Source organism: Microtus pennsylvanicus, chromosome 7 (assembly GCF_037038515.1).
Source record: "Microtus pennsylvanicus isolate mMicPen1 chromosome 7, mMicPen1.hap1, whole genome shotgun sequence".
Lineage (NCBI taxonomy): Eukaryota > Metazoa > Chordata > Mammalia > Rodentia > Cricetidae > Microtus > Microtus pennsylvanicus.
The window spans coordinates 112,619,417-112,640,196 of NC_134585.1; the positions used below are offsets into that span (position 1 = coordinate 112,619,417).

Genomic DNA, 20,780 nt, shown 5'->3' on the forward strand with positions numbered 1-20,780 from the left:
AGCTTGGATTAGACAGTTACAAAGTTTTCTTTTGAAGCAAAAAAAAAAAAAAAGACATTTATGATCTGCGTAATGTTTTTACAAGCACACCACCCAGCTTTTCCTCACGGATGTGGCATGTTCCATATGGTCCCAGGCTGTGCTTGTATACAAATTTATCAAACCATCAAACATTGCAGCCCCTGAATATATATGTTCTCTCTCTCTCTCTCTCTCTCTCTCTCTCTCTCTCTCTCTCTCTCTCTTTCTCTCTCTCTGCTTTGTTCTCGTTTTGTTTCACTAATTCCTTTCTAAGGAATGGAGTCCATTAAGACATTTCACGCTCAGCCAGCATGTTCGATTTCTAGACAGATGCTTAAAATAAAGAGGAGGAGTTTTATCTGATACCTTTATTTATATGCAAAACAGCGCACCAGTCATGAGATATGAAAACTCGTCAGGTAGAAACCAGGTTATATCTATTTTCACTACAAAATATTGCATTATATAAAGCAACAGAGACACAAAAAAACCCTGAAAAAGACTAAAATCTTTGGATAGCAGATGTGGTTTTTTTTTTTTTTCCTTTCTCCCTTGTCTCTAAAATACACTTCTCGTTTTACGAGTTTCACAGCCGAAAACATGAAACATTTCCAGGTCATAGACTTTTCTTTTTGGTTGTCACAGAGGAAGTAAGTCTGAATTCTTTTTTCTTTTCTTTTTTTAGGAAAATAATGTAACTTCCTAAAATCATCCCACGCACAAACGTCACACACGCACACACAAGAAGCTATTCCTTATAAACAGTTTGGAAAGGTTCTTTTCAGACAAAACTACAGGCAAGAATAACAACACTTAACTTCTTATAAAACTATAGCAGTGAAGGGCTAGTGTTGCTGATCTCACAACAAAACAACCAACTTTTTAATATATAAAATATGCTTAGAAACAGGGGAAGCGGGAACTCTCTTATATAAGTGCAATATAATCCAAAAAATAAAGAAGAAAGACCACAAGATAATCGCAACAAACACATAAAAGGTTAGACGCAATTATTTCACGGGGGGAAAAGTGTAAACACTCGACTATAAATAAATTGGCACGGAGTATCCAAAGTAAAATTATCACCACTCTGAAAAATAAATGTCTTGAAAAAAATACTCTACTCCTTCTAACATAAATAAAAATAGGTTGTCTTTTTTTCTAACTGCATCTATGGGTCCACATGTTAAGGTCACAAATAGACAGGTTGTTTTTGGATATTTAAAGGGGCATTTTGCCCGGAAAAGCAATCAGATGTTAAATTTTCCATTTAAATATGGAGTTTTCTATCTACTTTAGTGTCCTATCTTGGGGTTAAAGTCTCACTAAACTCAAATCCTCCCACGGTGTGTTTTGTCTATTCTGAATGTATCTTTTTTTTTAACCTTGTCAAATATTCAGGATTTTATTTGTATTTGAATGTGATTTTTCATTTTACAGGGTGAACAGAAAGTTTACTGGGCCACCTTTCTGTCTTAATCTCTATATGGAAAAGATTTTAATCTTTCCCTTCTCCCCAAGGTTTAGTGATTTCTCAATTAGAAAAATCCCCGATAGTCACAATCTGAAACGAACAGCCTGGGCTGAGCTTCTGCCCTCCCTTATCCTTTCAAAATATGAAGATGTATGGGATTTAAATATAGGTGGACTCAAAGCCTCCAGTGGGTTACCGCAACCACCCTTAAGGAGCTGTCCCTAACACATCCAAGGAAGGCCCCGGAGCAACTCACCCTAGGTACCTCCAGAAGGTTCTTCCAGCCAGGAAAATACCCCTGCAAGACCCAGATCTTTCTGTCCAACCCCACCTCCCAGGCTCGGAAACATTGCCCTGTTGCCTTGATGACCAGAGAGAACAGACTGCAAGCTTCCCCCCCTCGTTCTGATGTCTCTGGGAGACCCTCAGGCCTGGCAGGACGGGTGTGTCGCCTTTGGCAGACTAGACGCCCGCCGGGACCGGCGGCCTCCCGCAGCGTCCCCCTCCCTACACGTCCAGGACGTGGTTGAGATAGGAGATGTAGCAGATGGCCAGGCGCAGGATCTCGATCTTGGAGAGCTTCTTGTCCGGGGGCAGCGTGGGCAGCAGCTTGCGGAGCTCGGCGAAGGCCAGGTTGAAGGCCTCCACGCGGATGCGCTCGCGGGTGGCGTGGGCCGAGCGGTACTTGGCCGTGGCGCGCCGGCGGCGGCGCTTCTCCTCGCGGCTCAGCTGCTGCGGGTGCGGGTAGAGCGCGGCCCGGCTGCCGCCCTTGCTGTCGCCATCGGCCTCCTCCACCGGCTCCAGGTCCGACACGCTGCCCAGCACCTTGACATCTGCGCCGCCCAGAGACTCCGGGTCCGAGTGCGTTGAGCTGGGGTGATCTGAGTCGGCGGCTTGGTCCGGACTCAGCATCATTTTGCAGGCTGATGGGGAGTCAGAAAGTCAGTCAATAAAAGGAATCTGATTCTTCATTTGCAATGAGGGGTGGTAGGCGAGGGCCTAGCAAGCTTGACTGCTAGAGGACCAGTGTCCCGGGGTCCCCTCCTCGCACCAGGCCCACGCACATTAGGAGGAAAGGCTGGGAGAGGAGCCGGCAACAGAGCGCACCCCGAACCCCACACCAAAGCCTGCAGGTGGCCTAAGCAGCCAATGGCCTTGGAGTTGGAGAACGATTGTGGGCCTGCAGGGCTGGCTGGCATTTTGTGCCTCCTCTGACCAAACATCAGCTGCTCTATCCCGCCCCCTTGCTCCATCCCCTTCCTCTACACACGAAAGACCTCGAAGGATGGATGTCTCTGGCTTTGAATAGAGGTGCGGAGTGTGCTTCTCGCCAGAGGGCCTGGGGCAAGGCAGCTGGAGACTCCCAGCGCCTGGGGATCTGGGCTGCGCTAGGGTGCTGGCGAATCTTATCCCGGAACCTAGGTCGGGGACAGAAAGGCTTCCGTGTCCCCCCTCGCGTTTCTCCGAAATAATAAAGAAATGACCGAACACATGTGTTCGGTCCTTTCAAAAGAAAATTGACTCCTCGGCCCTCACACGCTCCCGGAGCACCATCTGTCACACAGACTGCCACACACATTGGGGACCTAGGGACGTGGATCACACAATGCCCGGCAGTCTGCCGACCACCTCCCGGGAAAACACAGGCGGCCGGGTCGCTCCGGGCTGAGAGGCTGGGAGGGTTAGGGAGGGATGGACTCCGAAGCATGGATGCGGGACGCCCCAGGCGCAAGCTGCATCTTTGCAGGTAAAGTTCGTGAGCTCCCGGGACCCGAGCCTGGCCGCGCACCTCTGGCCCCGGGAGGCCTGGCTACGACTCCGCGGCTGCGCTGGCCTTCCTGGAAAAGCCACCTCCCGCCGGGCTCTCGGGCGCCTAGAGGAAGGGCCCCCGCGGCGCGCCTTCGGGAACTGCTGGGCTAGCGGGGCGTCGGGGACCGCTGGTGGGGACAGGCACCTGCCCGAGCTGAGCGCTTGGGTCTCGGCCTCCAGGAGAAACGACTCGGATGCGACCCCTGGTCCCCAGAGTAGGCTCCGAACAGGTTGTGAGTTAGAGGCTCGCTCCAGAGAAACAAAAGCCAGGGGATGTGGGTTCGGCTCCTGACCCTGCACTTGCGCAGGAGCGAACTAAGCTCGGAAACAGCTTTCCGTGCAAGGAAAGCCAATTCTCAAAATAACAATAAATGATCCAAACGAACCACACGCGATCCCCTACGGGCTTTTCTCTACGTTTATAAGTGAAACAACTCGCACTTAGGCAGTTGCCATGAAGGGACAGAAACACAGAGGGAGAAAAAAATCACAACAAACCATGACATAGTTAGAGATCGGACAAAAAGTTCTCGGGTTGTCCTCCACGCGTTTAAATTCTCAGGATATTTGAATAGTCATAAACAATATTTTTCGTGGGTATTTATGTCTATGACTATGAGTGGGGATGCATCTATAAAATGCAATATGAATCAACTTAATTTCAAGAAAAAGAGACGTAAAGATGTCTTACCTTGCAAAAGCCCAGCTGATAATCGGTTCGCCAATCTTTTAGAATTAAAATTCCAGGGAACAAGGAGGAGAGATCCTGGCAAATATTAAAAGCAGCCAATATTTATTACATTCACAGATGAAAAAACAGCTGTCATCTCGCCGACCGCCACAACGAGCGACGGTGCCTTTGGAGGTGGGTGGTATGATTGCTCGCTTAGTTGATAGATTGAAAACGCCTGCTCCTTTTAATTGTTCTTAAACATTTCGGGAAAATTCGTTGTTGATCTTTTTAAGTCGAAGTGTTGAAGCCTCGCGCTTCCCCGCTTCCTAGGGCTCTATAAATAACAAAAGAGATGCAGAGATAAACGCAGTCACATCAAAGGGCTGATTCCTTCACTTTCTAATAGCAGAATAATCGATACGAAAGATGGTTAAGATAAAATTCCATTCCTTAAGGACTCCTTCCCTCCCCTTAATCGGGCTGGGACGAACCTGGGAAGTGCGCGAAGGGATGGATGTGGCTTAGAAGTGATTTCTTTTTTCTTCAAGATAATGCTTTGTTCCCCCGGAACACAATACGGTAACTAGGGGCTAAGGTTGCCTCTGTCTTGTCCCTCATTGACTTATATGTTGTATAAACAGACACCTATTTTCCAGTTTCAAAGTCTTTCAAGGCTTGGTTACACCCCCTCCCCTCCCCTACTCCCCCCTCTCTTTACCTTATAGCAGTAAAATATATATACTCAGTAGCTTGGAGACGCTTGAGAAAGGTTGGTGAGACCTGACCGGCTTCTGGAGTAACACAGACAGGGAAGCAGAGAAGGGAGAGGTTGGGAGAGCCAGAGCAAAGAGGCAGCTGCCTGTGTGGCTTCTTGGCTCTTCTGGTACCAATTGATTTAGCCTGGAGATGGTGGAAGAGATAAAGGCTTAAGAAGGGGGATGGAATTTTTTTCCCCCTAAATTGATATTTAATGGGAAATCCTATTGGACAGAAACCTGGACACGAGTCACTTAATTGGACTTGACATCTGTCACAGTGTGGGAGTTTTCACAGCCCAAATATTTTAGCAGATCAGATTCCCACTGAATCTGTGCCATAAAATATAGCAGTTGAAAGCAGTCCATGATAGATAGAAACCATAGCGTCTAAACAGTGTTTAGGCACACAGACAATTTCTTGTTTTCTGATTATTGATGCACTATTTAAGTACAAGTAAACATTTTATAAACATGAAAAATTCCTCTGGCATTTTGTAAGCCAGCATCTTTTATCAATGGTTAGGAAAATAGTTTTGGAAACATATACTATATAAGGTGCTATAATTAAGGTGAAATATTCAGATAGGCAATGCTAACATTTATTAGAGATGGCATGTCTTTTAAAAGACCCTTTATCATGATTATTAAGAGTGTTGATATTTTGGAGAAGTGTTCTCCTCTGAGGCTAACTTACTAATAGATGATTTTAAAAGATATTTTTAACACATTAATATAAATTGTTGGTAAAATTAGGAACAGAACTGAAGTAGCTAGAGACCACTAGATAAGACAATTCTACTTTTTAAGTTATGCTTGTTTTTCTCTCCATCCATTTATTCATTTATCCATTGTTTGGCTTAAAATATGACAGACTGTACATGTCAATTACTGCACTTCATTCTTGTCCATCTCAACATATGAGTGGATATATTTACCTGGTGGCACTGTATTGTGCTAAAATGTAAACACAAAGTATTCCAGCATACAATACCTTTGCCCTATATGACCTCCAGCCCTGAATTTACGTGTTACAAAAATAAGGGAAATCTACTGTTAGTCACTATCAATTACATATTATTTGCTATTGATTATATACTGCCAGAGACACCATCAATTGCATTTTTTTTCTTTCTTTTCTTCTTCCTTCCTTTCTTCTTGGTATTTTAGACAAGGTCTCACTACACAGCCCCTAGCTAGCCTGAACCTCACCATAGAGACTAGACTGCTCTCCAACTCATAGAGAGCTGCTTGCCTCGGTTTCCCAGGTGTTGGGATTAAAGGCATGCACTACCACATCTAGCCTTTCTTTTTCTTTTTTAAAATTGGTCAGTCTTAAAGAAAATAAGAGCATTGTAGCCACGTCATGCCTTCCTGTTCCTGGGGGGATGTTTATAGAGAGGAGAGTCTTGGCTTACTCTCCACAATCACCTTCTTCCTATAAAGAGGTATTCTCCTCAGGGGAGGGGTTTGACGCTGCCCACTTAGAGAATGGCCCTCGGGGTCCCTGATATCTGTGATATATAAGTGCTAACTTTTGTTCACATATGCTCTGGGAGGGTCGTGGGCCAAAATAGGCAGGGGAGAGGGAGAGAGGGAGTCTGAGGAATATGGCCCCAGTTCCGTTCAGCCTCACCTCTGCTCAGGCCAAGCATATCGCCACTTGGAGGCAGAAGCCAGCCTCAAGCAGATGACAGTGGAAACAGGTGAGTAGCTAGGTCCTGCCCCTGCAGGCTGGAGGGGGTGGGGAGTGAAGACTGAGAAAAAGGATGGTTTCCCAGCCTGCCTAGCGGCTCCACACAGATGCGTACCTCTAGATACCTGCACCTCCTCGCCATCCAGCCCTCATATAAACTGTCTGGCTCACTTAGACATTTAAACAGATGGGCTGAAAACTGTGATGGATTTTGTCATCTGAGCTCTAGAAAGCACAGCAGCTAGGATAGAAGTGTCCAGTGTCCCTGATCACCCTACTGTTGGGAGTTGGATGGAGGAAAAGAAGCCCAAGCCATGGCTGGCCCAATTCTGCTATGGCGTCCGTGAATCCAGCCCAATTCTCTTTCATAGCCAGGCCATTGATGGCCTGCACATTCCTAAGTTAATATGTGGTTAAGGCTGTGTAGAAACACTTCAGATTCATAGATAGCTATGCTTAGACACGTCATTATAGACACAAACATGGATTGACGCACACATGCATTCTCTCCCGTGGGAAAGCTCCCCTCCCCCTTGCCTTTTCTAAGTCATCCAGGCACAGATGGACCTTCTTCTCATGTCCCCCTCGGAGGCTGTATATTGTGTGTTCTGGTTTCCGTATCTATCTCTCCCACTAGGCTGGGACATTTCCAGGAAAGCACTGTAGCTTGTATCTTCACCTGTCCTATCTGACCTTGACACATTATATGCACTTATTCCATTGATGGTGAGTAACTTCCTGTGTACAGAGGTTCCCAAGAGACTGGTGAGGAAGCCACGCCCACCCACAGATGCCCAGCCTTCCATTCTGATGATTTCTATTCTTCAAAGCGAGTGTGAGAACCACCTCTCTCCCCACACCAGCTTGCGGGGACACTCAATGGGTGTGCAAGTATATGACGGAATGCTAAGTGCCGTGCAAATCAGGATGTCTTAAAGTGTAAGACTAATCTTAAATAATGTCAAAACAAGCAGGAGGTGGTGAGTAGTGGTTTTAACTCCCTGCTCATTGATGTTTTACCTGTACACATGTGTGAGGATGTCAGATGCCCTGGAAATGGATCTACAGACAGTAGTGAGTTGCCATGTGGGTGCTGGGAATTGAACCCCGGTTCTCTGGAAGGCTCTTGACTGCTGAGCTGTCTCTCTAGCCCCCAATTTTCCTGGCTGTCACAGACTAGCTGTGTAACTTCTACTGGCTAGGAGTTACTTAGCCTTTATGGGTCCTAATGTTCTAATCTGTAAAGTGAGAATAATGAATATACAGTATGCTGTGGTATGATGTTATTTTACATCTCCCTTTTCCTGAAAAGATCACAATAATACTTGTGGTGCTGGAGAGATGACTCTGTGGCTGAGTGTATTATCCTTGCAAACAACTGGAGTTTGGCTTCCAGCATCCATATTGGGCAGCTCATAATGAGCTGTAACTCCGTTCCAGGGTGACGAGACACCTCTAACCTTTATATGGGCACCTGCAGTTACAAACACATACCCCCCCACTCATTTAAAAATAAAATAAATCTTCAATAAAAGGCAATACTTGTGAAGGACTTAAATTGTTGAACGTTCTTAAAAATGTTACTACATTCAATATATATACATTGCATAGAAATACTAACGTTTCTGAATATACCCACTAGATTGTGTGTGTGTGTGTGTGTTTGTCCATGGCTCGGTGGCTGACCCATGGTGAATACCATTTCAGCATTAGACCATAGATGTAAGACTTCTCATTCATTAACTTATTCCCTCTTCACCAGAAAGCTAAGAAATAGTTTCTGCTGCCATAGGACATGGGGAAAAGATGGCGATTTCTTCAAGGTCACATTGCTAGTAACCCATAGGGCCAAGATTTAGATTGGGGTTGGGGAGGAGAAAGGCACTTACCTCCAAGCCTGACTACCTGAGTTGGATCCCTTGAACATATGTTGTAAAAGGAGAGAACCAGCTCCAGAAAGTTTTCTTCTGACCCACACACGTACACCGTGGCACACAGGCATGGGTATGAACACACACACACAAGAAATTGTCTTGAACACACACACACAAAGTTGTCTTCTGACCCCCCACATGTGCACCGTGACATACAGGAACATGAATATAACACACACATAGGAAATTGTCTTCTGACCTTACATGTACTTTGTAGCACGTATGATGATGGATGCTATAAAGTAATCCAATACTGGCTCAGAATTGAGTATAATAAAGGGTTATTTATTTAGGGGTAAACTCACAGATCACAGTCCTCTGCACGAATGGAGAACAAGAATGGAATCCTGGCAGAGAGAGTTCATACAAGCTTTATGGCTACATTTATAGTATAAGAGACCATGCCCAAGTGGGCTGCTATCTTAAAGGCTATTGGCTGAAGGAGTTTCCACAACACACATAGGCATATGATGTACACACACACACACACACACACACACACACACACGAAGTTGTCTTGAACACACACACACAAAGTTGTCTTCTGATCCCCACACGTATAGTGTGGCACGCAGGTGTGGCACAAATTCTCTTTGGTCTTAATAATAAAAACTCGGAGTCAGCTATTAGGATGAAAACTGAAGGATCAGGGAAGCAGAGTGGGAACCACTAGAGTTACCTCTATCAATGCTCAGACCAAAGGGGCGATCCTGTCTTCAGACTGCATTCTCAGGCTGCATTCTCAGACTGACTGATGATCTGACTGTATCCCCAGACTGACTGCCTAGCTCCCTCAGGCTGCACTGAGCTCCTATTTTCTCCCGCCTTATATTCCTCTCTACACCCAGCCATATCACTCCCATCTCCACCTCCCTAGTGCTGGGATTAAAGGTGTATGATCTCAAATGCTAGGATCACCTTTGTGTGAGCTCTTTTAGACTGGATAAATTTCGTGTAGCCCAGCGTGGCCTTGAACTCACAGAAATCTATCTGCCTCTGTCTCTGGAGTGCTGGGATTAAAGGTGTGTGCCACCCCTGCCTAGCCTCTATGGCTAGTTAGTGTGGCTATCTCTGAGCTCTGATCCTCAGGCAGTCTTTATTTATTAGATCATAAACAAAATATCACCACATGCAGACATGTGTGTACACATATACACATAGAAAGTGTCTTCTGACCCCCACATACCTATGAACACACACATACACATAATAAAAAATCATTTTAAAAAGTCAAGTTTAGACATTATAAATGTATGTCATTTTTATTTGCAAAATTTAAAGTAATGAAATACAATTTGAACTAAAAGCCCTTCAGCCGTTGGATGGATAAACCCCCTGTGATATACCATACAATGGGACATCACTGTATGATACGATGGAATGCAATTCTGGCGTGTGTTGTGGCGTGGATGTGCCTCCGCAGCGTGCTGAGTAAGGGAAACTAGACACAAAGACCCCCTTCAGTATTGCCTTTCACAGGAAACCTCCCTGATAGACAGACCCCAAGGAGAGACAGAATGAAATATTGGTTGCACGGGGCAAGTCTGGGAGGCACAGGGACAGAACCAAGATGGGCACATCTTCCCAATGCATGAGCAATTAATTGCTCCACAGTTTGATTTTGGTAGTGATGTCAGAACTCTCTCTGAATATGCAAAACCAGTGAGTTGCTCACATTACGGTGTTACTTATGTCTTGGTAAAACTGTTAGAAAATTCAGAAGGTGAGGGCTGGAGAAATGGTTTAGTGGTTAAGAGTGCTGGCTGCTCATCAAGAGGACCTGGGTTCAATTCCCAGCACTCACAAGCAGCTCACACCTGCCTGTAATTGCAGATTACAGGAAATCTGAGGCCCTCTTCTGGCCTCCTTCAGCATAAGGCACACACGTGTACATAGATACACATGCAGGCAAAACATCCAAACACAGAAAATGCAAAAATGGAAAAACAAAAAGAACACTCAGAAGATGAAACATGAGACTCGTGTATCACACTCTGCTGTGGCTACGCCAGTGTTTACCACTCTCTTGCCTGGTAAATAATTCTCTTTATTGTTACTTATTGGTTTGATCTCAAATGGTAAGGACTTTGTTATTACGCTTTGCGTATTTACCTTTTTCTTTTCTTCAGAGGAAAAGAAGAGTCTTATACTCATATAGCCATTGCAGCTCTCCATCCACGCGGTCTGAACAGTGGCAGCGTGCAGTCTGCCGCAGCAAGAAGACATGTGCAGCTCCCAGCACTTCCAGCCCTTGTGTGTAGTTCACTCCTTACACGGGGTGGGGATCTGATTGTAGGGGCGGGGACGGCCATTTGCAGGGAGGTACTCACTCCTAACATTGAAAAGCTCGTTTAAAACATTCTAAAACATTGATATAGACCAATATCATGCCATTAGTAGTAATCATAGGTACAAAATTAAAACTTTTCATGGGGGCTGGTGAGGTTCTCGGTGGTTAAGAGTGTTTGCTATTCTTCCTGAGAATCTCTTTAGCTTCTATCACCCACATCAGTTGGCTCACAAGTTCCTGTGACTCCAGTTCTAGGGAATCTCATGCCCTCTTCTGGTCTCCAAGGGCATTGCACATATGTTGCATACAATCATGTAGACACTCACACACATAATTAAAAAAATATATTTTTAAGAGAAAAACCTTTTGTGACAAAACATGCCTAAACGTCTATACCATAGTGGTAGCCATAACTACCTATTTATCTTCACTTAAAAGACACTAATAAGAGTGTCTTCGATCCTTCATCACAGTCAAATATGCAGTGTTGTGGAAGGTCATTTATTTATTTATTTACTTACTTTCTTACTAATTTATTTAGTATTTTATTTTTTTTGGTTTTTTGAGACAGGAGCTTTGGAGCCTGTCCTGGAACTAGCTACGTGGACCAGGCTTGTTTTGAACTCACAGAGATCTGCCTGCCTCAGCCTCCCGAGTGCTGGGATTAAAGGCATGTGCCACCGCTGCCCAGCTATTTATTTTTATTAGAGAATAAAGTACATGTCATAAAAAAACTTTTCTGAAGGTTCTAACATCCCACCATTCTTTTTTTTTTTTAAAGATTTATTTATTTATTATGTATATAATATTCTGTCTACATGTATGCCTGCAGGCCAGAAGAGGGCACCAGACCTCATTACAGATGGTTGTGAGCCACCATGTGGTTGCTGGGAATTGAACTCAGGACCTTTGGAAGAGCAGGCAATGCTCTTAACCACTGAGCCATCTCTCCAGCCCCTCCCACCATTCTTTTATCCACTTTATAATCTCCACTTCCTACCTTGTTCATCCAATATGCCAAGGTTTTGTTAAACTTCATTAAGTAGGTTTTCTTCTAATCCAAATTAGATATTCTTTACACAAATGGGTTTAACCCCCATCCCCAAACCATTGCTTTGGAAGTTTTGTAGCAGCTTAGAAATATAGTTGTTAGTTTCAGAGCATGGTGGGTGTTCAGAAATAGATGTCAATATAAGACACGTTTATTTCTGCGATGCGAGACAGAGAATCACACAACAGGAAAATCTCCCCTGCTTTCTTCTCAAGATGACTTCCCTGGGCCACATTTCGTGTATACACTGCTGTTTAAGTCAGTAAAACACACACTTAAAGGTGCACACTGAGCAGGTATACTATTCCAAAATGTGCACGTGGCATTGTCAACAAAGAAAAATAAATTTGACACATTTACGTTAGAGCTGAGCAAGTCTGTGAGCGTTTCAGGGATTACACACAGAGGCTTTTCAGGCTGGGCATGGTGCTGCACGCCTTTAATCCAAGCATTTGGGAGGCAGAGGGAGGTGGATCTCGAGGACAGCCAGGGCCACATGGTGAGACAGTGTCTCAAACAAACACCCTCCTCCCCAATCATAAAAAACAAATAGTAGTACCTTTCTTTGTGTACAGTACAAACTCAGTCTCTCCCATTTCATGTACTCCAAAGTCGGCTATATTTTAATCTTTTGGAGTTTATTTGATTTGACTTGTGTGTTTGTGCCTACGGAAATGTGTATAGGACTGTAGTTGCTAGTGGAGTCCAGAGACATCAGATATCCCTGGGGTTAGTTACAGGCAGCTCTCAGCCTCTTGAAGTGCATGCTGGCAACTGAACTTGGGTTCTCACTCTCAACTATCTTTCTCTCTACTCCTTTTCCAACCTTGTTAGGAGGTTATGTTTTTTTCTTAAAAAATCCTCCAGGAATTTCAAAATGAGAAAAACCGTAATGAGATTTGATGTGTGTGTACAGCCTTGGTCCTTCCCTCCATTCAAAACAATAAACACGTCTGCAAGCCTCTGTCACCTGTGCCTCCGATGCTGCATCCTCTTCACCCCACACGAAGCCACAGATCTTCCAGTTGCTAGAGCCTGTTGTGCGCTTTTAGAATCTTGTATGAACACAGTCAGCTAACATGTCCCGTTTAGTTGTCTGCCTTCTTTAAATGGTTCTCATTTTGAGATTCATCAGCACTGTGTTCATCTTTATTGCTCAGAAGTAGTCTTTTTATCCTTCCCATAGTTCTTCATTTGATTTGTAGATTGGAGCTTCCATTTGGTAACTTGTTCTTTGATTTGAAGCACGTCCATTAATGTTCGTTGCAGGGTAAATTGGTGGGCACTGAATTAATTTTCTTACCTATTGTTTTTCTGAAGATGCCCTGGCTTTCCTTTTTGAAAGATGTGCCCTGGCTGTAGAAGTCCACGTTGAAATCTGCCTTCATTTTTCTTTCTAGCACTAGGGGGAAAAGGTATGTTTATTTATTCATCCATTTATTATTGTGTGTAGTTTCTAATGAGACATCTGCGCTGTCACTATCTTTATTCTGTATATAACATGTTTCTCCTTCATTCTCATCTTACTTGAAATTTTCAAAGTTCTTTGTTACATGTATTTTGCGTGTGTGCGTATGTGTATACATGTGTGTTCTATACATGTTGTATGTAGAACAGTTGTGTATTATCTTTTTCATCATTGCGATGAAGCGAGGCAGCTAACTAGTCAAGAGAAAGTGGTTTTTGTGGTTCTGGGAATGAAATTTAGCATGTTATATCCTAGGCAAGTGTTGTACCACTAAGCTGCATTCCCAAGCTCAAGAAACATTTTATTTGGTGTACAGTATTTAGAAGCTCAGGATCCAAAAGACAAGGCGGCCCTTTTAGTTTGGCTTCTGGTGAGGATGACGATGCCTACACATCTTGGCCAAAAGGATAGATAAGAAGAGCGAGTGGTCACATTTAGAAAGCGAGCAGAAAGCCTTGGGTCTAATGACCGTCTGTAGGGGCACACTCCTAATGAAGTAAAGACCTCCATTAAGTCCCATTGCCCCTGAGGATTAGTGTGTGAGTCACAGTAAATCCTGCGTGACTCACGAGCTATACACAAATGACAGCCTGCCGAGGCTCAGGTCAACGCTAATGCTGGGAACTGAACATGACTGATGGAAGGCAATTTTTGTGGAGTGTTGATTCATCCTAGGCAGGAATTGAATTAGGTCTGGGTTTTGTTGCTATGATTACCAACAATGTAGTACAAGCTTCAGATTCCAGCTAGCTCCGTTGCTAAAGACCCAGGGCATTGTGGCAGGTCATGTCGTCCAACTGCAAGGACACAGACAGAGAGAGCCAGCACCCATGGACTTCCTTTGCTACTTTTTTTCTTTCTGAGACAGGGTTTCTTTGAGTAGCCTTGGCTGTCCTGTAAATTGCTCTGTAGGTCAGGCTGTCCTCAAACTCAGAGTTCCTCCTGCTTCTGCCGAAGGAGTGCTGGGATTAAAGGTGTGTGCATCTACTGCTCAGTGACATGACAGGGTCTCACTGTGTAGCCTTGGCTGGCCTAGAACTCACGATGTAGTCCAGGCTGGCCACAAACTCATAGATATCCTCCTGCCTCTATCTTCTGAATGCTGGGATTAAAAGTGCGTGTCACCACACTCAACCCCCTCTACTTTTGTATCAACTTGACTAACTTTTAGACTTCAAATTACTCAATGAAACTTATTTTTTTTTCAAGACAAGGTTTTGCTGTAGCTTTGGCGCCTGTCCTGGAACTAGCTCTTGTAGACCAGGCTGGCCTCGAACTCACAGAGATCTGCCTGCCTCTGCCTCCCGAGTGCTGGGATTAAAGGCGTGCGCCACCACCGCCCGGCTAGGAAGGTATTTTGTAGATGGGATCAATGTTCAAGGTGAGTGAGGTTTAAGCAAAGCAGATTATTATATATAATTACTATAGACCTGATTCCATAATTTCAGGGGATTTAAGATAAGAAAGAAGCTTCCTGTAAGGGAAAGAAATTCCTCCTGTGATTGGCATCTTCATCCCAAGTCCCAGCCTGTCCTCCTGATAACCTACCCTGAAGATTTTCAAGAACGGAAGGTTGTGTGCTGGCAGAGGCTGTATGCTATCAATAGAAACTCCTGATATTTATATTTGTGCTCTTAAGATAATTTTGGAAATAATATTAAGTCTCTTTTTAAAAAAAAAACCAACAACTTTCCAAAACAAGGATATTCAGCAAAGTTTGAAATCAGCTATCTTAGCCGGGCAGTGGTGGCACACACCTTTAATCCCAGCACTCAGGAGGCAGAGGCAAACTCTGGAAGTTTGAGGCCAGCCTGGTCTAAAAGAGCTAGTTCCAGGACAGGCTCTAAAACTACAGCGAAACCCTGTCTCAAAAAACCAAAAAGAAAAAAAGAAATTGGTTATCTTAAATATTAAAACCCGATGCATCCTGATTAGTTTGCAAGGGCTAAGAGAAATGGGGCTATCACAGCCAAACTTCAATAAAACCAGCCCGTGTCACTTGACGCGGCTATCACAGCCAAACTTCAATAAAACCAGCCCGTCCACACCTTCCGTGGACACCCTCTCACTTATGACAGCCTTTAAATCCAGAGGCCACCAGCCGGGGACTATCTCAGTTCCCAGCCTCCCAAAAAACCGTTTAACCACAGCGACAAGAAACACCCTAAGTTGAAAGGCAGAACACTGAACTGCAGAATCACAAAATGTTAACTAAGATCCTAAGAAATTAATCTGCCATATTCTAGTAATATTTAAAAGAAGGTTTTCTATTACTGGCAGAAAGAGTTGTGGGGTGTGATGATGATGACTGTGTGTGTGTGTGCAGGGGGTACATGTGTGTGAGATTACAAACAGTCAGAGGAGGAGGGTAAGCTTCCTCTGGTGCTCTGCACCTAACTGCCTTGAGACAGGGTCTCTCACGGAACCAGAGGCTCACTGACCGCTTTGACTGGGCTGGGTGGCCAGAGACCTCGTTTTTCTGTGATATGTGATCAAGATGTTTGGACAGAATCATCTGCAGATCATTGTTCTCCTGTGGTTTCTATTGTTGTGATAGTCACCGTGACCAAAAGCAACTTGGGGAGGAGAGGGTTTATTTCATCTTGGTTTCCAAGTGTCAGTTCACCAATAGGAGAAGTCAGGACAGGAACTCAAGACAGGAATTTGGAGGTAGGAACTGAAGCAGAGGCCATGGAGGAATGCTGCTCACCCCTTCTCAGGCTCATATTCAGCTACCTTTCTTATAGAGCCCACTTGCCTATGGAGGGTGCGGTGGTTCGGATGAGAATGGCCTCCACAGGTTCGTAGATTTGAACACTCGGTCCCCAGCTGGTAGAACAGTTTGGGAAGGATTAGGAGGTGTGGCCTTGTTAGAGGAGGTGTGTCATGGGGCAGGTTTTGAGGTTTCAAAAGCCTTGGTCATCTCCAGTGCTCTTGTTCTTTCTCTCCCTCCCTCCCTCCCTCCCTCCCTCCCTCCCTCCCTCCCTCCCTCCTTCCGTTCCTTCTTCACTCCCTCCCTCCTTCCCTCCCTCCCTCCTTCCCTCCCTCCCTCCCTCCCTCCCTCCTTCCGTTCCTTCTTCACTCCCTCTTTCCCTCCCTCCCTCCCTCCCTCCCTCCCTCCTTCCCCCTCCCTCCCTCCCTCCTTCCCCCCTCCCTCCTTCCCTCCCTCCTTCCCTCCCTCCCTCCTTCCCTTCCTTCTTCCCTTCCTCCTTCCCTCCCTTCTGCTAGTCGATCAAGATGTGAACTCTCAGCTGTTCCTGCTGCCAGGCCTTTACTCTGCCACCATGGTCTCCAGCCCTCTGGAATCATAAGCCAAATGAAATAAATGCTTTCTTTTCTAAGTTGCTTTGGTCATGGGGTCTTGTTGTAGTAACAGAAAAGTAACGAGTGCAGATGGTACTGCCCACAGTGGGCTAGGGCCTCTGCTATAAATTAATAATAAAAATGCTGTCCCAGGGCTATGCCCACAGGCCAAACTGATGGAGGTAGTTCTTCAGTTGAGTTCCCCTCTTCCCAGGTCTGTCAGGTTGACAACCAAGATTAGCCATCACAAATGTGTTTAGCAATATAAATATACTAATCTGTTAAATAACAGCATTATATGTTCAATACCTACTAGTGAGCTTTTAAAATTTATCCCTTTTATTCTTCAACTTTCAGCATAACTGCTAGGCATTCTATCTCTATCTGGACTTTCTCCCTCACCCCCACACACTTCAAGAAAGCCATTTGAGAGGGTGAGCAGGATGGACCAGATGATCCAGTAAAGGTGCTTGTCACCAAGTCTGGTAATCTGAACTTAATCCCCCGGACTCAAGTGGGTAGAGAGAGAAAACTTAACTCCCATTGCCGTGGCAGGTGCAGGTGAGGGCACTCCCTCACATCTCACACGCTATATGTGCATGCACGCACATACCTGGAACACATGCAAAGGAAGCCAAATAGATAAATATGGTAAAAGCGCACGTTCTAGTCATTTGGGGACAAGCAACGGCTTATAGCCCTTTATTTTGAAGTGTTCCCGTGTCTATTTCCTGAGATAAAGACAGGGCCAGTGTACTTATCACATCAGGAGATCAATGATCATGTCGATCACAGTTTAAAGACGTTGACCGGCTGTGCTCAGACAGTGCCTGCAGAAATGCTGACGTCAGAGGGGAAAATGCATCAAGGTTCTGGGAGGCGAACGCTGACTCCTGCTTTACAAATCCCATACAATGCTGGGAATGCTTAGAAAACATTAAAAGAGTGTTGAAGAACAAAATAGTCATACAAGTTAGGTACTTATAGTCATTTCCTATCAGTTTTGTTTGCTTATGTGTGTGTAGGCAATTGTTTATAAATATACGTATTGTAAGCATTGTTTTAAAGTACTAGATTTTCTTAATTTAGAATATGTATAATATAATAAATGTGCACACACAGTATGTGTATAGACACTTACACACACTGATTAACCTACTATCTCATTGAGAAGAAAAGTCATTAGATAGGCATACTATACTCTAGAGCAGGGGTTTTCGACCTGGGGGGTCCAACAACCCTCTCACAGGGATCACGTATCAAATATCCTGCAAATCGGATACTTAATTCTCTCCCCCATCTTCCATGGCGTTCTCCTGAACCTTAGAGACCATGGTGTAAATGTTTTGCTTATGGCTGGGCACACCTTTCTTTAGTCTCTGCACCATGAGCAGGCTTGTGTCCCTACACTCACCTTCCACAGCAAAGAGAAGCTTCTCTGGCTTAGGCTGACAGTAGCGTTTGCCATCAGCAGCCATGTGGTTGGGCCAGTTCAGGGACAGGCAACCTTAAACAATATTTGATTGGTCTTGATCAAACTGTCTAGATAACACCTTCTCGGGAAGTGATTTTCAGCCTTTGGGTAGCAGCTCCATGGGAGGGGGCGTCAAATAACCTTTTCACGGAGGACACCTAAGACTAGAAGAAAACACAGATGTTTACAATACAGTTCATAACAGAAGCAAAATGACAGTTATGAAGCAGCAACAATATGGTTGAGGTCACCACAAGATGAGGAACTGTATTAAATGGCTGCAGCATTAGGAAGCTGAGGAGCACTCTAGGATATATTCAGGAAGCTGAGGAGCACTCTAGGATATATTTAGGAAGCTGAGGAGCACTGCTCTAGGATATATTTAGGAAGCTGAGGAGCACTGCTCTAGGATATATTTAGGAAGCTGAGGAGCACTCTAGGATATATTTAGGAAGCTGAGGAGCACTCTAGGATATATTTAGGAAGCTGAGGAGCACTGCTCTAGGATATATTTAGGAAGCTGAGGAGCACTCTAGGATATATTTAGGAAGCTGAGGAGCACTCTAGGATATATTTAGGAAGCTGAGGAGCACTGCTCTAGGATATATTTAGGAAGCTGAGGAGCACTCTAGGATATATTTAGGAAGCTGAGGAGCACTCTAGGATATATTTAGGAAGCTGAGGAGCACTCTAGGATATATTTAGAAAGGCTGAGGAGCACTGCTCTAGGATATATTTAGGAAGACTGAGGAGCACTCACTGCTCTAGGATATATTTAGGAAGGCTGAGGAGCATGGTTTAGTAACATAAATTTATATACTTTTATATAATACCCCTTTTTCCATTTGTCTACCTGACTAGTAAGCCTTTTAGAAATATTTTCGTTTCTTCCAAGTTTTTAATAAATATACTTACCTTATACAATTTTAAAAGTGACAATTCCTTTAATTAAAAAATAATAAAGATGTGTGCACACATACATTCCCATAACTATAATGCATCTCAAATAGATGCACATACTGTCTCTGCCTCGCTCCCCTCAAGTATTCTCTTGGTCTTTCCAGCAAGGATGTAAGTTTCCCACTGTCTTAGCAGAAAGAACAAAGACTGGGTGTGACTAGTATGGCTGAAGCAATAAAGATGGAGATAAATATTTTGAAAGAGAGGGACAGCCTGCAGGTGGGTGGATCAGATACAAGCATAAAGGAGCAGGAGCCCCCCTCACCATAGATCTCTCTGTCAGCCATGATGACCCCCCTGACAGTTAGCCTAGGATAAAGTGGTACCTGTACCCTTGAGAGCTGTAAGAGCATCTCTTCACTAGCTGTGAGCCCCTGACTCTGATGCTGCACTGGTAGAGAAATCCCCCAGATCTCACAAGTCAGTCCACACCTTCTCACCTCCCCTCCCCACCAGGCTTGTAGTTTTGGAAGAGGTAGAAGAAGAGAGATGAACAGCTGGCTGTTTGATGCCATCCAAAATCAGGATTTGGTCTTCTAAAGCAGAGCTGGTATATTTGGATGCAGGCTCTTGGCAAGAAGTCAGTTCTCAAGAAATTAGGATGAACATGTTTGGCGAGAGACAAATTTCAAAATGAAGTTTAGGAGAGGGAGTGGGAAAATATGCTTATCCAAAACCGTAGCCCTGTGCTGGACATCTCCCACCTGCTTTTCTGGTTTGTCCTCTGCCCTTCTGCTTCTTTTTAGGCCCAGGAAGATGACCAAAGCTGAGTCCCTGGGCTCTCAAGCCTTCTCTTTGGCTTGATAAAGAAGCATTGTGTAGGAACGCAGAGTTCAGCAATCATACCTTACCCCTTTTGTCCCAGGACTGGTAACAACTCCTTGTTGTTGTCACAGCCAGGGTGCTTCCTTATCCTGCCTCAGTTTCCCCATGTCATGCTCTCTACAAGTTAGACCTTTCTCCCTCTTTGAGTATGTCAGCGTCCTTCCAACCCTGATCAAGCCAGAGGAGAGCGGGTATCCGGGAAGGAGCACTCAGTGCTTTTCCACAGGATGGTGAAGGACAGCGACTATGGTAGCTACACCATGTTTGTGACTCCAGATCTGCACGGTAGTGGGTGCCTTTGGATGACAGAGTGAAGCTGAACTCTTAATTCAGATTGTTAAAGGTCGCTAAGCAAGAAAGGTTGTGCCTGTCTGATATGGTTGAAAAAAATAAAGGACCCGAGGGTATCTAGTAACCCTTTCTATCGGGGCACACCTGTGGTAATAACCATGTGTCAGAGGACGGGCTTAGCACGGAGCAGGGATGAGAGGGAAGGAGGCTTAAAAAGCAAGTGGTTATCGACATCAGGGGCTCCCAGGTAGAGGTAGTGCTCTATGTCCCCCTTGAGACACTAGCTAACTAGTTACATAGATAATAAGAATCCTCACTCATGTTATACGGGCTCAAACATCCTGGCTGCAGAGTCGATGCACAGCCAGGCCTGGTTACCACAGAGGTAACCTGGTTGCTACCACTGGGGCATAGACCTTGAGATGAATGCCAGGAAGGATCATGCCGAAAGGCTTAAGAAACAGATAAAGGTGGGCTTCTTTGAAAAGTGGGCTGTCTATTTCAGAAACCACCAGCAGGGAGGCTTGGTGCTGGGCTCTGTGTAGGTTCCAGGCTAATTTAACAAACAGGTAGTTAGCGACTGTTTACTGAAATAGAGGAGTAAAGACTCAACATGATGACCAAGGATCCACAACGCATTCTGAGCATCTATAAGTGCCAGGCTGGAGTTCTCTTTCTTCCCCTTTTGTTCTGCCTTGAGCCCTAGCCCATGAGAAGGAACCACTGATATTCAGTGTGAGGCGGGTGAGTCTTACT

General features: G+C 44.8%; 1 protein-coding gene across 1 annotated transcript; it reads right to left on the reverse strand.

Moving 5' to 3' along the window:
- Positions 1–389: 389 nt before the first annotated feature.
- Positions 390–4,847, reverse strand: Nhlh2 (nescient helix-loop-helix 2). Its single transcript, XM_075979043.1, has 3 exons — positions 4,696–4,847; positions 3,996–4,311; positions 390–2,418 (listed from the first exon to the last, which is right to left on the reverse strand). The coding sequence occupies exon 3, from the start codon at positions 2,408–2,410 to the stop codon at positions 2,003–2,005; it is 408 nt and encodes a 135-aa protein (XP_075835158.1). The 5' UTR covers positions 2,411–2,418; positions 3,996–4,311; positions 4,696–4,847; the 3' UTR covers positions 390–2,002.
- Between the last annotated feature and the right edge of the window lie 15,933 nt (positions 4,848–20,780).